Genomic DNA, 22,064 nt, shown 5'->3' with positions numbered 1-22,064 from the left:
ACTTCTGTGTTTTTGTTTTTTATTTCATTTACTCTAAATATTTTGTAGTGTCTCGTGTTGGATTCCTTTTTGATATGCTACACATTAAAAATGCTTGGTGCTTATGTAAGACATAGATCATAATTGTAGTTACCATGCGTTGATTATTCAAATGTACACACCTACATATACATATATATATATATGTTGTATGTTATATATTTGATAGGTATACATAAATACATATAAGGGGCTTTAAACTATATAAATTAATATATTTCTTGGTTAGTTTTAGTACGATAATACAAACTAGTTACAGAATAGAAAAATTCATCATGTTTACCTTTTGAAAACTATCACACATTAATCAAAACTACTCTATTCGTATTTTAATTATGATATTACTTAGCTAGGCATTGTTTTGTTTTAGTTCTTTATAATTATGATGATTCTATATATATATATATCTTTATATATTATGTATTATTATGTATGTATATATATTATGTCTTTAATACTAGGCTGTTCCTTTGATTTAAACCATAAACTGGGGCAAGATTTTTGTTTTTAAATATATGAGGAGCACATTAATTTATAGAGCAAACAATATTTCCGTATTTATATAATTATAATAAATAAATTTAATTGAAAAAAAATGTTTAAATATATATTTATTTTTTTCGGTAAATTGTTGTTCCAGAAATTTAATTGAATAAAATATATATTTTTATCAAAAATGTTACTTAGAAATTATAAAAATTATATTTTAATTATAATAGAAATTTTTAAAATTTTTTAAATATTTTTCCAATATTAACAATTTTTCTAAAAACATGCAAAAGATTTTATAAAAGAAAAAAATTATTTTAAATATGTGGAATTTGGAATATAACACTTTTAAAGTAGTTTTAGTTTCAATAGAGTGTTATACTTTATTTATTTTTCAACTTTCTCATTGATTTTAAATAAAAGGAAATTATCAACATAGATCCGAACAGTCTTATATATAAATACATACAGTACCGAGCAAAAATGAGTGAATGTTACAGAACTTTGACTTTCATCACGCATAAAAATTAAACCATACCAGGAAATCAACAAATTTTTTTGTGTGTTTGTTTATTAGTGTATTCTTAACAAATACAAAAAAGTTGCAAGGCTAAATTAGCAAAATTCAAAAAATTAGAAATAAAAAACCGAAAAAATCCACATAAACTCAATTTTGCACGTTTAAAAAAAACTACTAAAAACTAAAAAAAACTAAACATTTTTAATATTTAGTCCAAAACCCTTATTAGCAATAATTTTGTTGACTATTAATGGCATGCTCTCAGCCAAACTTTGAATCATTTCTTTCGGAAATTGGCTCCACTCCGCTTCTACGCGCTCCCATAAGCTGTCAATGTTCGTTGGGGCTGCATCATACTGTCCCAGCCGTCTTTTCACTATTGAACACAGATTTTCAATAGGATTGAAGTCGGGATAAGATTTATATATAGACTCTATATGTATGGAGCGAAAATTAGCTTAAAATTCTGCTTTCCTATCCATTCCTAAATAATCTTTACAGTATGTTTTGGATCGCCATCTTGTTGAAAACCCTTTCTCTGTGGGGACACGCACATTTATCAGTGAATTTGGGAAGATGGGTTTGAAGAATATTCATATAATCCTTCCTCTATGTAGAGGATCAACGTTCTACCAAGAGAAGCATCCCCAAACCATAATGCTGCCGCAGCCATGTTTGACGATTTCCTTTACATGATGTCGTTGAATGCGTTCCCCAGGTCTGCACCAGCAATATTGCTTTCCATATGATTGGAAACGGTTAAATTTTAATTCATCTGACCAAACAACTCGTTTCCAATCATAAATGCTCCAGTTTTTGTGATCCCTTGCAAATTTCAAACGCGCCTTCACATTTTTTTCGGACAATGCAGGTTTGATTTTTAACGAATGATACATATCCGAAGCCACGAATTTCTCTTCTAGCAGTCCATTTGCTAACATTTTTATTAATTACTAGAGAAACACCCTTTGGTGCTAGCAGCTTGTTTTTCTTAATTTTCGACATCATTAGGCGAGCATCAGAGCCCGAGAACAGTTTTTTGCAACCTTTGACTTGAGTTTTCGGAGTCAAATTTCGGCTGATTCAAAGCTTTTCGGCAATAATAAGCGAAGGAAATCCCTTCCCGGTCAGGCACACACCACTATTTTCAATGTCGACTGAAATTTTCCACATTTTAAAATTATATTTCACCAATTATTTTAAATTTGTTGCGAAAAGAAAATGTGCTTCAAATCGCTTTACAAATAAGAATATTAAAAGGACTAAGATAACGGTAAATCTACATGCTCAATCTACGACTAAGAAGAATACCCAAGGAGCTAAGTTATGGGGAAATCTGGATGATTTCGGCTGAGAAGAGAAGTAGAAAAGCCAAAGTATTGGCAATTATGAAACGTGCAAAATTGAGTTTATGTGGATTTTTTTGGTTTTTTATTTTTCATTAATTGAGTTTAGCTGATTTAGCGTTGCAACTTTTTCTATTTGTTAAGAACAAACTAATAAACAAGTATAAAAAACAAAATCTTAATTTGCTTGTATGGTTTAATTTTTATGCGTGATGAAAGTCAAAGTTGTAAAACATTCACTCATTTTTGCTCGGTACTGTATATTATCCATGTAGAGAGCATGAAGCAAGCTGCATAAAATGTCATTTTAAGCGGGAATACCATTGATATTTTTGTTCTTTTCTTTTCAGCTAGATATAACTACAACATACATACATATATCCTTAACCTCAAGGACGCTAGAGTTTTAAAATGCCATTAGATAGATTCGTTTTCTTTAATGTTTAGTATTTAGTTTAGTATTTAGTATTTAGTTTAGTATTTGTATTTAGTTAAGGGTAATAATACTTAGGCGCTGCTGCTGGAACGCTCGGTGCTTAGTAGTTCGCCAGTTCGCAGCGTCTCCTGCGGCATTTGCTCCACCTCAATGTACTCCTCCTCCTCCTGCTGCGCAGGAGGCAGCTCCGCGGCGTTGGGCGAATTCGCTGGCTCCGATTCGTATAGCTCCTGCTTGACATGACTGGGACTGAGCGTCAGTGGAGAACTGGCCGTCGAGCTGTGCGCCTCCTGCTTAGGAGCACGTGTTGCTGCTGCTCCTGCTCCTGCTGCTGCTGCTGCGGCTGCTGCTGCCGCTGCCATTGCTGCCGGCTGAGCGTGCAGTTCGTGCGCTCGCTGATGATGCTCCAGCTCGGCACGGAAGTAGAATTTCTCCGGGCACAAGTTGCAGTCGTACGGACGCGTGCCGTGCTCCGCTATGTGGGCGAGCAGGCCAGCGGGCGCCGTGAACACAGCCGAGCAGATGTAGCAATTGTAGCCACGCTGCTCGGTGCCCGCGAAGGTGTGCTCGACGAGATGCTCCTGCAGCTTCTGGGCATGGGGCAAGATCATCTTGCACAGATTGCAGCGATGCTCCAGATAGGCGCCAGCTGCGGCGGCTGCAGGGGCAGCGATGGCCGTGGGCTGCACCTGCTCCTTGCGCTTGCCATTCAGATTGTGCTTGCGGCAGCATTTGTCGCACAGCTTGGCCGTCTCCCCCGCCCCCGGCAGCGGCTCCAGGCAGAGGGCGCAGACGGGCTCCTGCAGGCTGTTGCAACTGGGCGACTTGGTGTGGAATTTGGCATGCAGACTCAGCTCGAATTCCGAGTGCAGCGTCTGGCGGCAGCAGATGCAGGCCATGGGCAGATTGCCATCGTTGCCATGCTCGCTGAGATGGGCACGGAAGGCGGCCACGTGCTCCAGCTGCTGGCCGCAGTGGGCGCACTTGCCGGACTGGCCCACCTTGGAGTGCTGCAGCTTGTGCTCGGCGAGAATGGCGGGCGAGGGGAAGATCTCGTCGCAGATGAGACACTTGTGCTTGCCGCTCGAGTTGTGGCAGCTCTTCATGTGCTGCTCCAGCTCGGCTCGGCTCTTGTAGTTCCCGGAGCAGTACGCGCAGCGCAGGCTGACGCCCGTCTTCAGATTGTGGGCGAGCTTACGATGCGAATGGAGCTCGGCCTCGCTGCGCAGATCCTGGCGCTCGCACATGCCGCAGCTGTAGCTGTTGTTGTTGTTGCTGCCGCTGCTGTTGCTGCCGCTCGCTGCTGCTGCTGCTGCTGCTGACGCGGCCTGCGGCGTGGGCAGCTCCGCTCCGGCGCTGGCATTGGCTGGCGAATTGGCCTTGGCGGCGTACATCTCCATCAAGTAGCGCTGGCTCAGGCCGTACATGAGAGCAGGATGCGGACTCTGCTTGGTGTCCACCTGGAGCGGGCTGTTGTAGAACTTGCTCGGCGGATTGCCGCCGCCAAAGAGACCCTTGAAGGCGACATTGTAATCAATATTATTATTATTGTTGTTGTTGTTGTTGTTGCTGGCATTGCTTGCCGCGGCAGCGGCAGCAGCAGCCGCTGCCAGTGGCGGCAGCAGCGCATTCACATACAAGCTGCCCATGCCGCCCGGAACCGGCGACTCCTTGTCCTTGATGCCGCCGTGCTGGCTCTGCATGTGCCTGTCCAGCAGGAACTCCACATGGAAGGTCTCCGGGCAGCTGGGGCAGCGGAACTGTCGCGCATGCGCCGCCAAATGGAAATGCATCTCCAGCTCCGAGGAGCAGACGGCGCGGCAGAACATGCACTGCAGCGGATTGGCCGGCGCAGGAGGATTACCGGGCAGAGTGCCCTGGTTGCCCAGCTGATGGCGTGTCTTCACATGCACATGGAAGTCGCCATCGTTGCGGAAGAGCTCCAGGCAGGCGCTGCAGCGCAGCAGCTTCGACTCCTGGCTATGGGCGCAGGCCAGGTGCAGCTGCATGGACATGCGATTCTCGCAGAGCTCCGAGCACAGGACACACTTCAGCATCGTCTGGACGTGCTCGGCCAGCAGATGCTGATGCAGCTCCTCCGCCTTGGCATAGGACTTGCCGCAGCTGGCGCTGCAGCAATTGAACTCGGAGCTGCTGATCAGGAAATGGGCGACCACATGGCGCTCGTACTCGCACTGCTCGGGCAGACTGAGGCCGCAGTGCGGACAGATCAGCTGCATGCCCTCGGCGATGTGGCTCTTCAGATGATTGCGAAAGCTCTCAAAGTCCGGCAGGCCGGCGTTGCACTGATTGCAGAAGAAGATGCCAGGAGGCGGCGGTGGAGCTGGCGCCGGCTGCTGTTGCTGCTGCTGTTGCTGCGTGGGTGAGATCAGCGGGCGGCGCTTGTTGCTGCTCAGATCGGTGGGCAGCTCCTGCTCGGGCTTCTCCGTTGGCGCCAGATCTGACTTCAGCTTCGACTGCGGCGAGCCCAGGCGATGGAAGTGCTCGTAATAGGAATTGGGGCTGCTCAGGCGATCCAAGTGCGTGACTCTCATGTGCTGGAAGAGCGCAGCGATATTCACAAACTTCATCGTGCAATATTCGCAGCTCAACTGGAAGCCATTCGTCTGGCCATCCGACTCCTTCGACTGCTGCTGCTGCTGCGGCTGCGGCTGCGGCTGCGGCTGCTGCTCGTGTGTGCTCTGCAGATGCGCGTTGAGCTGCTCGAGGCTGCTGAACTCCGTTGCCTTGGGGCAGTAGCTGCAGCGCAGCAGCGGCGTGGGCGTCGGCGTGGCTATCGTTGTGGCCGTGGGCGTGGCCGCCAGCTGGCCACGCGCCCGCTTGGGAAACTCCAGCCGACTGGGACTGCTGTCGGAGGCCAGCGCCAAGGCATAGCGTCGCTTATGCAGGCTCCCATTGCTCGAGATCGAGGCGGAGCCCGTGGAGCGTGGACTGTAATTGAGTGCATTGGGATTGCCGCCAGCTGCGAGGATTGCGGCGTTCTTCTTGTGCTTCTGCATGTGCGAGGTGAGGGCGGCGGCCGTGTTGTAGCCACGATTGCACATGCTGCACTGGAAGGGCTTCTGTATGTCGTGCGTCTTCATGTGGATCTTCAGATGATCACTGGAAGGGTGAAAGGAGGAGAGTGGGAGAAAGAGAGACAGACAGAGAGAGAGATAGAGATTGAGATGGTAGAGCATTAATTATTGAATTACATATGCTTTAGAGTCTTAAAGTATTTTTATGGAACTTAGACTATGTATATATATTCTATAGGCTTGAAGGGGGTGTTGAAAATTCCACAGATCAAAAAATATAGAGTTTTGTACTATACTAAACATTAGACAAACGAAAGAGTATTCCAAGTAATTGGCAAGTTAGGATCCCAAGTTTCCTTCAACTACTTAAGTAGTTTCATTTTCGATCAATTTATTGACCCAACAAGCTACTTTTTGGATGTCTCTATATGCTTATGCAGCTTTGCGCTCTCTATGAATCTATTTTAGCTCTCTATATATATTTTGAGTCCTCAAATTATTCTTGTTGAATTGCCAACAAAAAAAAAAAAAAAAAAAAAAAAAAAAAAAAAAAAAAAAAAACAGAATAAATGCTTATATGAAGAGAGAGATAAATAAAAACAAACATAAAATTATTATTGAAAAAAGTAAGTATAACATATATGTAAATGAGATATTATATTTCTTATATGTTTAAAAAAATACAAAATTATTTGAAAAAAAAAAAATAATAATAATAATAAAATATAATAAAAAATAAAATAATAATACAAATTAATCACTTATAATAAAATAAATAAAATTTATAAAATTATTAGTTCAAACAAAAACTTTGTATAACAGATTTTTAGGAAATTGCATCACTTATGATAAGATAAATAAATATATAAAATAATAAATATATATAATATACATATATGAGAAGTTACGTCTCTTATGGTAGGATAAATAAAAAATAAAAAATTATTATTTTATAACCTAAGTATAACAGACATATGAGATATCATTATTAAATTATTTAAAAAATTATAAATATTATTAATTAGTATAACAGAGTATAATAGTATAACAAATATAACAGATGTATAAGATATAACAGCTCTTATGTTTATCTCATCCTCCTCATATCAACATTTGTCTTGCTCAATTTCTTGCAGCTCCCCAGAGCTTCTTCAGCTTTTCTGCCCCAATCAGTTACTCTCTACTTATCTCCCTTATCAGCTGTTCCTTCACTCAGCACACTTACCTTCTGGAGAAAGCAGCCTCGCAATGCGGACACTTGTAGTTCCTCTCATTTGTATGCAGCTTCTTATGGCGATCCCGGGAGCGTTTGTGCTTGAACAGCTTTGCGCAGTACTCGCACTTGAAAGGCAAATGCTCGGCATGACTCTAAAAAGAGAGAGAGAGAGAGAGAGCGAGTTAGAGAGAGATATGTATAGTTAGAGATAGAGACATTGTTTAGTGAGAGCTGCGCTGATGTCTTTAGTTCCTCGACTTAGGCCGAGGCTCGCTAAGCTAAGCGCGTCTGACTAACCTATTTGAAATTCTTAGAAGTTGTCGAGCTGTTGTCGACTCGCCTGATTCCTGCCTTGAATTTATTGCTGCAGTTGGCTAAATAAAAAGAAGCAAAAGCGATTCAAACTGATTCAGAATCTGCATAGCAGCCAGTGGGGCGGCAGGCGAGGCAGGGCGAGGCAGGGCAGGGCGGGGTAGGCGGGGCAGTTGGACGTAGGTGTTTCTTCGCTTGTGGCTTGTGGACAAAAATTCATCTAAATGCGCAACGCAAACGCCACAAAAAGGCGAGAGGGGCGTGCCAAGGGGGGGAGGGGGGTAGAGCTGTATGTTTAGCTTCACACACACACACACCCGCAGCCGGTTTGCTTTTTGGGTTCTTTGGCGGTCGGCGTAGACGCTTTGAAGTATGATAAAAAAAAAAAAACAACGGATTTTTTTTTTTTTTTTTTTTTTTTTGCAAAAAATTAGCCCATTTGTATGCAAGCCCCCGCAGTTGAAGTTTGGCTTATTGCACAATAAGAGCGTCGCGTTAACCTGTGCAAAGTGTTTGCCTGACTGGGGGGATTCTCGTGTCGGTTATGGTTTTTTAAACTGTCGCGCCAATCATCCACATCATCATCAGCATATGAGCAGCCCCTCTCGCCCCGGAGGATCAAAGGCAAGCGCATTATGTTTGAGCCGCGATAAGCGATCATCGGGCGGTAGTCCTAAACACAGTTGCAATTGGGTTAACAACTTGTTAGCCGCTGATGTCATGGGCGTTCTTATACCCTCCCAGAACAACAACAGCAACAGCAACAACAACAACAAAGAGAGGATGGGACAGAGAAACACATCAACATGATGAGACATGCCTTCAAGTGGGTGAACATCGAGAGTTACGTGTTTGGGTTTTGTTTGAAATGCTACCGAAATTGTATTCCTCTCTCTCTCTCTCTCTCTTTGCCTCTCCCTACTCCGCCTCTTTAGCTGTGTACCGCACTTTGCCGTCCTCTAAGAATGCTCTGTTTTATATGTATAAAGGCCGCTAGATATGCATCGCATATAGAGGAATTTTTTTAGTTTTTGTTTTTGTTTTTTCGCGTAGAGAAACTTTTGCAGGCAATGAACATTTTTGCACGAATGCGATCGAACGGATAAGCAGGGCGGGAGCTTAGAGATTAAAATAAATCATTTTTATAGGCAAGATCCAAGGCTGATAGATGACTCTCTATATATAGTTTGGAATAGTCTATAAATAACAATTGGCAATCAATTGGAATAGAAATTAGATTTCATAATGAGGAATATCAATTGAAGGAGATTTTGGTATATGATTAAAAATATTATGAGAGAAGCCTAAGAAGTTTTTATTTTGTCTGAATGGAATTTTTGTTTCTATAAACAGATAAAATATAAATTAATAATAAATCTGAGATATATCTAACGCAAATAAGAATTATTAAATAAACTATAACTGCAAGTAAGTACAGTGTAATTTGAAACAATATATATATACTTATTTTATATAGAGTATAAAAAGTGAATTTATTTTCATTTTACAAATCGAAGCCTTGAATTGTAATACTTTTCTACGCATATTTATTAAAATATTTAAAATAATATATTTTATGTATACTTTAAAAAAGTATGTTTAGTTCCATCTATGTTTATTGTATACTAATAAAATATCAATATATAATATACTATTAAAATAATAGATTTGTTTCATTTATGTTTTCTATTGTTTCTATAATTTTTTTTTCCTATTTCCAACTTCATTTTAGATAATAGAAATTATTATAACAATTAATCTACTATTAAAATAATATATAAATGAAAGTTCGTTTGATTTATATATTCCTATTATTTCTTTCATATTTTAAACTTCTTTTTATATAATAAAAATTATTATAACCATTAATCTTTTATTAAGTATGTAACGCATATTTCATAAAAGAGATTATATTAATGAGATTATATAAATAAATAAATTTTAAATGAAATCACTCCTAAAGATTTCAAACTTGTTATATAGAAACGCTGACTGCAGGGTAAAATCAACTCTAGTTTTCCTAGCCACTCTTATAAGCTTACTTCACTTACTTCTATTCTTGAGTTCATATTCGATCTCTTATTACTCGGCTTCGCTACTCTTAAAGGTTTTCATTATATTTTCTTTGATTTAGGCATGTCCTTGCTTAACTAATTCTAGTTTTGCTTAAAGATCTCTTTTACATAACAATAATTATTTAGCTAAGCACTTAAAAAACTTTAAAATTCTTTTGGTATATCATTTCTTAAATTGTTATTCCAGCTGTTCTCATTATGTCTATCTTAACTTTTCGCATTTCGAATTCCCTTGTTCTTAGCCCAGTTCCTAGACAATCGATAGCAATTAACGAATGAAGCGCCTTGACACTTGATTACTTAATGTGGCTCAAAGGGATGCCGCAGTGAGCTGACTGACACCAAACATTGTGGCCCACGTGGAGTCACCCCAAAGGCAGCCGTGCGTCAACCACCCAGACGAGGCAGTGAAATGCGCTAAGCGCCTTACGTAATGTCACGTTGGGTAATTAACCCATTCGGCGTGGGGTCTGTCACCCAGCGGAGGAGCTGTGCTGCTTTGTTGCTATGAACTCACCTGCACGTGATGCTTCAGGTAGCCGAGCCGTGGAAATGATTTATCACAGAACTGACACTGATAGGAGCCGTCGCCTCGACTTTTAATCCCCTCCCCTGTCAACTTATCAAACTTGGCGGCTGTACCATGTCCTTGTCCTTGTCCTGCAGCCAGCTTTGCATCCTTATTGATTTTGCGCAGCTTGTTCGCTATTTTCAGCGCCTGCTGATGATGATAATGATGATGATGATGATGATGCAAATGTGCCGCTCGCTTCGGCTTGCTCAGCTCCTGCTCCAGCTCCGTTTGCTGTGCAGCATCGCCATTCGCCTTGGCCGACTCCTCGCCCGCCTCCTCCGAACCGGCCGACGACTGCTGCTGCTGCGACTGCGACTGCTGCTGCTGCTGCTGCGGCTGCTGCAGCTGTGAGTTGGGCGTCAAAGTTCCATCCGAGATGCTGGGCGAATAGCTCGACGAAGTGTGCGTGCTGTACATATCTGAAAGGCACATAAGAAAACACAATTTATAGGGTATCAAGTAGTTTGTAATTAAGCGCATGGCGTGTGTGGGCAGCGACTGCATCCTTATTAGCTCGCCGGCTCTCTCAGAGGTCTCACTGTGACTAAGACAGGAAATCAAAATTGGTTGCCAACACTTAATTCAATTAACACATGCAACATGTTTTTGGTGTTGCCTCCACCCCAGACACTAGTCAAGCAGATTCGCCTCCCCCACCCCCCCTCTCTCCCCCATCCCCATCGCCATCCCCATTGTCCGTTGATCTCCCACTCTCGCTGACTGTAAATGAGCCGCACGTTTGTTTCATGCAAACTAATTGCGCTCACTGTACTTAAGAGCATTTTAATTACAAGTTCTGACTGCCACTTGACTCCGCATCACACATTAGCATTAGCATCGGGGCAATGAGGGTCACTCCAATAAATACACTGAGCGCAATTGTCGAGAGTGAGAGAGTGTGCTGAGTGTAAGGCTTAGCAGAAGAAGCTGTAGAGTGATCTGGATTCATGGGGAGTATTTATTGAAGAGCTCTGCAGTCATCCATTGTATATATACTTTTATACATGTATATATATAATTTATATTTTTTATATTAGTCTGGATTTCTTATATATTTTTCATTTTGAATATATATAAAATATTTTGTTTTATTTTACATATATATAAAATAAAATTTACATGACATATTCAATTATATTTTCATATTATAGTCAAAAATAGTTTATGAATCATAACAGTAAAACTGACTTGTCTTCTATTTTTTTTTATGGATTATGTTTAATTTTCATTCATTAATAATTTACAGAATATAATTTGAGAAAATTATATTCTACATATATTTTATTTTGTACTAATATGATAATTTATTATTTATTTATTATTTTTTTAGGCAAAAACATTGTATAATATATATATATATATATATATATATATAAGAGCATTCTGTTTTTTTTGGCATATTTTCTATTTTTTTTTTTTTTTTTTTTTTTTTTGCATGTTTCTTTTTACCTTAATCAGAAGGTTATTTTTTAAAATTATATTAAACTAAAAAACATAATTATTTATTATACGAATATATTGCGAAATTGCTATCTATACTTCGCATTTGGAAAAAATCAGTATACATATATAAGATATACAATACTATATTATATATGATATATACTGCATATAAGGGAGCCAAAGATCAGCTCCTCATATATTTCCCTAATCTTGTTAATTCTCCCAGTAATTTCTTCCAGTGTAACTGTCGACTTCTATACATTTTACTCATCTATCACCACGCGCCAAGTGTCGTGTCTTATTTTGTTTTCGGTTCACTTTCCGTTTTGGAAAAACTTTAATTGAAGCTAATTGTAGCCGATGCCTATGTCCGTCCCTCTGTCTGTCTATACAGGCATACCTACATACATACATATGTATTTTGATCTGTCTAGCTATATCAGTTAACTATGCAGCTCTGTTTGTTTTGGCTGGCATCGCTTGAACTCTGATCCGAGTGGGTCGGATCAGAAGTGTGGCTCTTCTTAGGAGCTCCTCAGACAACCGCCTTTGGCCCCTTAATGAGGAAACATGAAAATAATGCATCAATTTAATTAATATAGGCGTCAATTGAGCAGCATCTGCGGCTCAGTTGACAGTTCTCAGTTTCTGGAGTTACTTGGGTCAAAGAAAGTTTAAAGAGATTTTGTAAAATCTTAAAGATTTGATGATGGGGGATGTCAGATGTCAGTTGAAGGGGTTTGAACAGATTGCAGAAACAGTTATGAAAAGCAGTTGTAGTGGGATTTGAAAATAATTATTAGGGAATATTTATGTGAGTTGGACCATTTGGATTTGAGTAAGAAGAATGTAGAGTTTATGGATGCAATGAAATTAAATATATTTGAAATCAATATAATATATATCATTGATAGTTTGCTCAATAATAAATGAGCTTTAATTAAACAGATCAAATATTAAAATAGGTTGGAATATATTTTATATATTGTGCTATATAATATATGTATTAAAATATGTCAGATGTAAATTCCATTGAACTAATAAATGTTCGATGTTTTAGCTAACTAACCCATAAAAAACCCATTAATCTCTATATGGCATATACATATATACACGATACATAATATTGAGCTTTGTATATATGTACGTCTAGCATATTTTATATAAGTTAAGCTAGCTAGTTTTCCAAACCTTTTTATGATGTTGAAATCAGCTCAAAAGAATTTGAAACAAATATTATGATTAATATACATTATTATTAATTTAAATGTTAACATTAAGCTTGTTAGCAAATTGTTTTTGTGAAAGACTTAGGGCTTAGTCGCACTTATCTATATGGCTGAACGGTTTATAGAATCCTGACAGCATTAATGCAATTATTTACGGCACTAAAATTTATTTAAAATTTATATTAATTATCAAACAGCATCCTTGACCTATATATGCTCTGCTAATAAAATAAGTATATGTAGATATATGATTATATACATATTTAAAAATATATACATATTAAAGTGTCTAATAATAATTGGAATATTTATTTAAATTCATATAGAGTTTTTCATTTAAACCTTCCAATTATCAGGCACCCATTAAAAGACCCTCTGCACTTTTCCATGTTTATAATCATTTAGTTATCTTATTAGTTATCTAGTTAACACCCACACTAATTACCGTTATTAGTTATCTCCTTGGTCGCTTGAATCTTTTCAATTAAATTCTCTAAACGCGAACTGGGACCGCGATACAACATCTTTAAGGCCATCATGGCATTGTCAGCAAGCAATCAATCAATCAATCAGTTGATCAATCAATCAAATTGATTTCAGAAACAAACACAATTCACACTAAACATTTATCACTAAGAACTTTGAAGCTGCTCCATAGGAATTTGCGGTATGCTTTGTTGCCTTTCGCTATTCGCTTGATTAAAATTACAAATTTTGTTATTCAATTAACGCGCGCGACACCAAAGGATCGCAACGGTTGTTGTTGTTGTTGTTGTTTAAGATGTTGGCGCGACAATGAGGACGTCCTAATGCCGCGAGCACCAAAATGTGACTAAATCAGAGCCAAGAGCCAAGCGCCGTAGGAAACCCGAAACAGTAAACGCCGTCGCTGTCGACGCCGTCGTCGTCGCAGCAGCCAAAAGCAACGGGCGTCAACGCCTATTCAACCAACAGCAGCAGCAACAACAACAACAACAACGACAACGACAGCAATAAATGCGAGCACTTGGCGAACCAGTTGGTTGCCCAGCGCATGCGTGTCTGTGTGAGTGTGTGTGCGCTTGCATGTGTTGGTGCGTGTGCGGCCTGCCTTTTGGGATTCTCGCACCAAGCGCGCGGCGTCGGCGTCGCTGCTGCGCTGCCAGCAAATGAGAAGCAACAAAGCAAAGCATTAAATGGCGCCCCATACAGAAGCGCACACACACGAACACACGCTAACGGAAGCCGAAACGCAGCCATGCGTGAGCGAGCGAGCGCAACCCAGCACACAGAGAGAGAGCAAGAGCGTCAATGTGTATGTTTGGGCATATGTGTTGGTGTGTGTGTGTGCTGCCTATGTACAGCCAGTCAAAAGGCGGAGCATGGGAGCCCCTATGGTGCGACTGTCACATTGGGCGTTCATTTAGCTTATGGGCGCGGGAGAGCGAGAGAGCGGGTGAGCGCGCACATACTTTGTTAATTTGCTGTGGAAGGGGAGGTAGCTGTACATTTTGATATATATATATTTCTTATTTATGTGGAAAAAAACGACGAACGAAGTTGAGGCCGCAAAGAAATATGCAAATTAGACAAAATGTCAGGTGTTGAAGCTTTTGGAAAGTTTTTATTTTTATTTTAACTGCTATTGTGTTTTGTGCTTCTTCTTCTTCTGCTCGGTTTCTATTTGCGTTGGTCGACTCTGTCGGCAGGTAAAATTAAAAAAAAGGTTTCTAATTTTGTTGTAAGCTTAGATATTGCGTTGGTTTTCTAAGAGGATATTGCCTAGATTAAAGGATTAAATTAATTAAAGTATTAAATATTTTACAATTTATTATTTATGAGTGAGTCATGTAAATATACCCGAGCCATTATTATACTTAATTAATTAATTAATATAAAAAATAATTAATTAATTAATATAAAAAATTAAAATATAAAATAAATAATAAGGGATTGAATATTTTTGATATATATATTTATATGCTTTCAGTCGACAAAAATTCAGCGAATTCATATTGTTTTTCTCATATTATTATTATTATTATTATTATTATTATTATTATTATTATTATTATTATTATTATTATTATTTGAACCTTATAGGATTATGCATCTTATTAAAATGCTTTTCAATTTATTTATATATCACATATCCATCAGGAGTAATTGCTCTGCTAAATATCTACAGGAATCGGACTTGCATTAACTATTTTTCACTTACAACAATAAATATAATAAATTAATTAATGAAAAAGGAGAAAATCGTTTTCAAATAATATTTATATAATTGTTATTCAATCTTTTTAAAAGAATGGTAAATTAAGTTTTCAATATATGTATTTTAAAATAATTAATTGAGTAATCAGACGAAACTTTTAGTGATATAAATAATATATTCAACACATAATTTATCACTCTATTACATTAGGTCACAGATGTCCATTAAAGTTTTTATGTACATGCCAAAGTTGTTTTTATCATTAGATCCTCTCTCACTTTCTTTCCTGCTCTGTGCCTTTGTTAATATTTATGAACTACATCGATTTGCATATAAAAGTAAACGCATTACAAATGCCGCCAATAAAGCGCCAACAAAAATTGACTGAAATTGACACAAAATGATGAGTGAAAAAACAAGAGAAAACAGGAGAAAAAAATCTGTTGAAAAGGCCAAAAACGGCAGCGAACACGTTTAAGCCATTAGCGCTAAAAGTCAGCAAATGTCGCCCGTCAATATGGCAAAAATTGTGGCCAACAAGGACAACGAGTGCCAGTGGCAGTGCCACCACAGGCTGCACTCAGTGGCAGTCAGAGGCAACATGCTGCATGCCACTAAAAGCCAAATTAATTATGCATGCAACAGCAGCAGCAGTAGCAGCAACAGCAACAAAGCCCCAAAAAGTGCAGCAGCAGCAAAAATGATTTTTTTCTGCCGTTGCTGTCAGCAGCACTCAACACAGCACGCCCACAACCAACCCACCCGCCCCCTGCTGCCGCTCACTTAAACAAAAAACTATTAGAGCAATTAAAAAATCACTTTACACATTAGCAGCTTTTGTTGCTGCTGTTGTCGTTGCTGTAGTAGTGCTCGGCTTATTTTTTTTCTCTCATAAGCCGCGCTGCCCAATTGCCATTGGTCGCTGGGCAGCCAATGGCATTCGTTCGTTGCGCTGCCAACGCATGCGTCGCTGCTGTGAGCGTGATAGCTATAGACACGCTGCTCTCTCTCTCGCTTATTTACTCTGCAGCCGTTTGGGCAACTCTCTTGGTATTGCTCTGCCTGCTGTTGTCGTTGTCTTTGTTGTTGTGCTTTTTTTTTCAGTTCGTATTCGGCGCATTCATTGACAGCGCTGTCGATTGCGGGATTTGCTTATGCTTAATTACAGCGAAAGCTGCGCTAATTGTGCGGTTATGTGCTGAGCTCTCCATTCGGTTGTTGTTGTTGTTGTTGCTGCTATTGTAACTGTGTTATGTTTGCGTTTGCGCGAGTTTGTCGTTTGAGTCTTTGGTTTGAGTTTGGAAGTACGAAATTCCTCTCCCTGTAGCTCAATTACTCCAAAACTAATTTAGTTTGTAGTGTATTATACAGTTTTAATTATATAAATAAAATATATGAAATACTATACAAATGTAATTTAATAAAATAAAATATATGGCATATCTATCATTTTATTTTATTTTATTTTTTTTTTTTTTTTTTATTAAAAAATTAATAAAAAAAAATATATTGGCAGAAAATCTTGAAGAAAACTTAAAATAAAACATTTACACCTTAACCTTCACTCAACCAAATATCAGCTTAAAATATCAATTGGCCAAAAACCAAAAATTTCCTAGAATTGAGACAACTTGAAATTGATTAAATAATAGATGTAGAGCCCATCAATCCAATACATCCAAAAAACCAATTAAGGTTAATTTAGCATCCTTAATTTTTAATGTTTTAACGCAGAAAAAACTTCTCAAATTGGAAAACAAGAAAACAAATTCATGGCCGCCCCCCACAGACGAACGCCCAAAGTTTTCGCTCTAATTGCAGCAAGAAAATCATGAAATTTGTCAAGCTAATTGCTCGAGCAATGGAAAATCGTGTTGCTAAGCGTTTTCCAGTGTACTCAACATATCTGTTTAGCGCCCGTTCGAAAATGCTCAAATGTTCGGCGGAAAAATGTAAAAGTTTTTAGCATTTGAGTTGGGATTTTTGGCTCTTTGGCTTTTTGCCTTTTTGTCTCTGTGTTAATTACGTTTGACTGACAGTTTTGTGACAGCAGCAGCAGCAGGAGGCAGCAGGAGGCAGCAGGAGGCAGCACGTTGCAGGACGACGACCACCACGAGCCCAGAGTCGAGGCTTTTTGTATTGCTGGGCGGGGTAGGTTGCTGTGTTTCATGTGGACTTTTGGCATGGTGGGTGAAAGGGTGACCAGATGCCAGGTAAATACTAAATGCGCCCTGACACTGAGTCTGCCTTAGTTTTGACTCCTTTTTTGTATACCCAGCGATTGTTGTTGAAGTTGGCTACGGTATGCAAACTAAAAGCAGTTGAATCACAATAATAAAAATAATTTATAAAGCTGAAGGTTTGTATATAAATTTGGTTTTTTATTTGGTATTTTACTGGTATTTTTCCAGCTTCTAATATTATTTCTTTTTCTTTTTTGTTGTTTACTAATTTATAATTGTTGTATTTTTTTTTATATAACTTTTATGTTTTTATATCATTTTTTGCTTACAATTTTAATATGATTTATTGATTTTTAAAAATTAATTTTAACTTGATTATTATTTTTTACTATATAATAATTTAGTATTATTTTCATATTTTATATGTTTTTTATCATATTTAAACAAGTTTGTATATAATTTTATTTATTTAATAATATTAATATTTATTTAATTATTATTATTATTATTATTATTATTTATTTATTTTTTTATTTTAACATACTTTATATATTTGTCTTGTATATGTAAGGAAGTTCTCATATATATACTCAAATTGTTCCGACAGGGTATCTGCTAGTCGCTCACCCTTTTCAGCTTTTGTTGCCACATTCTAGGTCTTGATTTCTGTGCATTTTTAATGCGCGGCTAATGTGACGCCAAAAACTTTTGACTTTGACTTTGACTGAGATTTGTTGGTCAGCGAACAGAGAACAGCGAGCAGGGAGCAGAGGTGTAGATGAGATTGCAGTGTGGGTGGGCAGGTGGAGGGGTGGGGATGTGGGACTGCTGCTTCCACTCATGTGTCAGGCTTTTTCGGCTGCTGACAGGCAAAGGGTTTTTCGTTTTTTGTTGGCGCCCTCATGCATAATAGATAAATTATAAAAATAAGCACAGCTCACACACACACACACACACACACACACACTCGCACACTCATATGTTGCAGCTGTGTGTGTGGGTGTGCGGGGTGCCCCTTTAGCTGCGTGTCAGCCATTGTCCTTCAGCGCAAGTGTCCTTTTGTTACCACGTCACCAGGTCGCAGCGCATTTTAAATTAGCCATTTCTATTGCCGCTCGCTGCTGAAGTCACTCAAATTGTCACTTTGATGTACTGACAGCTCCAAGCCCAAGGACCACAGCTCGAATCCCGCTGCCCATGTGCATAAATTAATGAGTATATATACGTGTGTCTCTCTCTACTTTCTCTCTCTCTCTATCCGCCTCTGTAGATTTGAAGCCTCAACTGCTGGCTCGCTCATTTTTAACTGCACAATTAATCAGTCGCTTAAGACCACATTTAATTAGAGGCTTTGCTCCTTTTTTAACTGACCCAACAAAAAAAATATATGCAAAAATATCAGTAAACCCAAAAAAGGTTCAATTGTACTTTATTTTTGTACTTTATACTAAAAAAAATTCTATATTTTTGCTAAGCATTTAAATCGCATTAAGTCATGCAATATTCTTATTTTAAATATTTCTGATTGGTGTCAATTAGTTTAACTAATTTTTTTATTTTTGTGTATAGTCTAGTGTCTAAAAAATATAGAAATATATATTATTCTCTCTTTAAAATAGAAATATATAAAAAATAGAGACAAAAGAAATGAAGGTTTGAAAGGCTCTGAGAACGAAGCTCGAGATTTTACTTGTAAAAAATGTATAATATTATAAATAAATATTTCGCAAATATATAACACTCTTTAAAGCTCTTCATAATTTTCACTATAAAAAGGAATAAATAAATTAAATATTAGATTGTCTTACAATGTTAAAAAGTTAGAGAGATTTAGTTGGGAGTATTTTATCAGAAGATGCCAGAAAGCCCGGACAAGCTGCTGAATTTAAGCTCTAAAAATTGTATGATATATAGGGAAAGTAATTAAAATTATATAAAACTAAATATAGAGCTCGACTACTCTAGGGAACAACCTCAGTCAAGTATTAAAATACATCATAAATACTAAAAATCCTTCAAAACAAACCCAATCACACTCAGCTACACTACTCACCTGGCTTACTCCTTTCAGAGCTCACTTCCGAGCATAGCCTTTGGGCCACGCCTACCTAACCCAAGCCCAATTAGCTGGGCGCCAGTTGGAACCCAACTGCGCAGCCTTTCAAAACATTTGAGACAAAGTCAATTCATAGACAGAAACCAAAACAATAATTAGAGGCACACGATCAGATAAAGATACAGATATATCTCTATGGATGAAGTGAGGAGTCATCGGGATGCATAATGATGATCCTTTAAGAGCTATTATTCTCGATGTCAAGTTGCGTAAAGTCCTGTTGAATGAAAAATGAACTGAAGTGAAGTGAGGGAACTCAATCAGGGAGCGGGCATCAGCATCAGCATCAGCATCAGAATCAGGTTTACGGACTGCAGGCGCTGACACAAATCAATCAAGGTAGTTAGGGCAGGCAGGTAGAGGCAGTTCAGTGCAGTTGCGATTCAGTTCGGTTCATTGATCGAGCACTGACTCAATCTTGATCGGCTGACTGTCAGTCATGCTAATGATGATGTGGCTGGCGACGTGTCGGGTGCGTAACGCCTGCCCCTAGCTGACGCCCCGCTTTTGAAAAGGGTTCGACTAAAGGTTTTTGAGCATTTCGTTTCAGCCTGACTGACTAACCTGGCCATAATTGACTTTCGCACCTGCCCAACAAAACCGCAGCATAGTTTGAGCTTAGACCTTAGAGCCCCCCAAACAGCTGGGCACGTGCCCTCAAGCTTGTGGTCACGAGTGGGGCAGCTGAATGTCCAAGTGTCTCTGTATGTGTGTGTGTGTGTGTGTTGCCACAAACTGTGGCAGCTGTTGTGCCACTGGGCACGCGTGCCATAAAGCGCTGAAATTGAAGCACTCGTAATTGAAATGCAAACAGAAAAAATCTTGAGCAAACAGATTAACATGTCCGATTGCCACATCCGTTTTTGTGCTTTGTGTGCGGCGGCGATTCCGGTTCCCGATGGCTATCTACACCTCTCTCGCTCCCGTGCAAAGCCCCGGAAACTAGAACTCCATGGCCGGGCGTTTCAAGTACCGCTGTTAACGGAACAATCCACTAAAGAAGCAACACAAGAAGCAGAAGGGACAGAAGAGGCAGCAGAAAACTAAAGGGGTCGACAATTCTTTCGGGTCTTAGCGGCTTCGCTGGCGAAATTGGGTTTACGATGGCGAACGCACGGCCGCTGCTTGTTGATGTTGATAATAAACATAAAATCATTTTATTGCCCATCATCATTTTGTCGTCGACGTTTGCCATTGCGTTTGACATTTAACTAATAAGCCAAAGGTAACCAAGGCACAGCCATCTAGTTGGGCCAAAAACTATCGACTGAAGACTTTGCAATTGCATTTGCTATGCATAGCCCGACTATGGGCATAAAAGAGCGAATGATGCCCGCCTAATGCCTGGAGGTAAATAAAATTATTTATGGCTTATTACGCCCACATGTGGGCGATGCCCAAAATACTGTAAATGGCCAAATTGGGAAATGCACTAAGTGCATTACTCAGTTAGCTGGCTTAGAACTTAAAGGCAAAGGCCTTACTGTTTTTAAAATTAAATATAAATATTAAGTTAATGAGAGACTTTTTGATAAAGCTTACGTGTAAATTAAAAAATCATTGCTATATACATATATATAAAGTTGATTAGGATTTCACTCTAAATTTAAGACTAAGACCTTTCGCAAAATTCTAAAATTGTTTTGTTCACTAAACACATTTAAATATATTTTATTTAAAAAATGATAGATTATTCATTTATAATTATTATTATTTTTTTTTTTTACATATAAATTTATATATAAATTTAATTAGTATTAATTTATTGTATTCTATAATACTTGTTTATATTTTTTATAATAAATTGTTTTTATATGGTATTTATTTGTTTTTATTTATATTTATTGATTTATTTAAGTATAATTTTATAAATTTATTATTTATTCCTAAAGAAAACTATATTTGAATATTATATATTTTTTAAATTAAAATAAAATTTATTTATACACTTGTCATATGTATATCAGTATATATTATGTTTTAAAACTGTTTGTTATTTATTATTCATAATTTATTTTTTATTTCTTAATTATATAATGCCTTTGCACAAAACAGTTCTTCAAATTATTATTATTATTATTATATTTTTTTTTTTATTAAAAAATGTATTCCATATATTTATTTTATTTATTCTTCTGACTATTATTTCTATTATTTCTTCATATTATTAATAATTAATATAATTAATATTAATATTGATATAAAATCTTTTTTCTATATATTTATTTTATTTATTCTTCTGACTAAATATTTGTTTTGTTTAATCTCCTATTAATTATTCATTAGATATTATTCATATATATTCTATAAAATTGATTATTTTTTTTATAATTTATCAATTTTATGAATTATTTATCGCGTATTATTTATATAAGAATTTATTCTATATCATTTATAAATAAATATAAATTTTTCAATTTTATTAATTTTTTCGTTACATGTTATTTATATAAGAATTTATTTGGTATAATTAATTATTTCAAGAAATTAAAATGATAGTTAGCAAAGCTAAAACTACCTTATTTAATATGCGAAATTCCTTAAGAAGTTTGAAGAAGGAAAAGCAAATAAGCTGTTTAGGCTTAGATAAGAATTTTTCAAAAATTTCCTCTGGTGTTAATATACACACAGTAGAAACTATAGCCCGATGTCCATTCCTAATTTCCACCTTGCTCTCTGTCAATGTTCACCTCACCAGATATGCAAAGGCAATTGCAATCATTTGATACGAGCGAGATACGAGCTGTGGTGAGAGTCAAGAGGCAGGTCCGTTGGCCTGCAACCACCGGCCTAAATAATGTATGGCCGTATATAAGATTTATGCGGTGTAGAGGCGCAAAGGAAAGCAGAG

At 37.9% G+C, this 22,064-nt stretch overlaps 1 protein-coding gene across 1 annotated transcript; it reads right to left on the bottom strand.

Moving 5' to 3' along the window:
- Nucleotides 1-13,531, bottom strand: LOC108617602 (zinc finger protein Lobe). Its single transcript, XM_089470342.1, has 4 exons — nucleotides 13,163-13,531; nucleotides 9,989-10,464; nucleotides 7,094-7,236; nucleotides 1-5,953 (listed from the first exon to the last, which is right to left on the bottom strand). The coding sequence occupies exons 1-4, from the start codon at nucleotides 13,254-13,256 to the stop codon at nucleotides 2,902-2,904; spliced, it is 3,765 nt and encodes a 1,254-aa protein (XP_089326468.1). The 5' UTR covers nucleotides 13,257-13,531; the 3' UTR covers nucleotides 1-2,901.
- Between the last annotated feature and the right edge of the window lie 8,533 nt (nucleotides 13,532-22,064).

The sequence above is a fragment of the Drosophila arizonae genome, chromosome 5 (assembly GCF_054131065.1).
Source record: "Drosophila arizonae isolate 15081-1271.41 chromosome 5, UAZ_ARI_1.0, whole genome shotgun sequence".
Lineage (NCBI taxonomy): Eukaryota > Metazoa > Arthropoda > Insecta > Diptera > Drosophilidae > Drosophila > Drosophila arizonae.
This window is presented reverse-complemented; position numbering and strand designations above follow the sequence as displayed.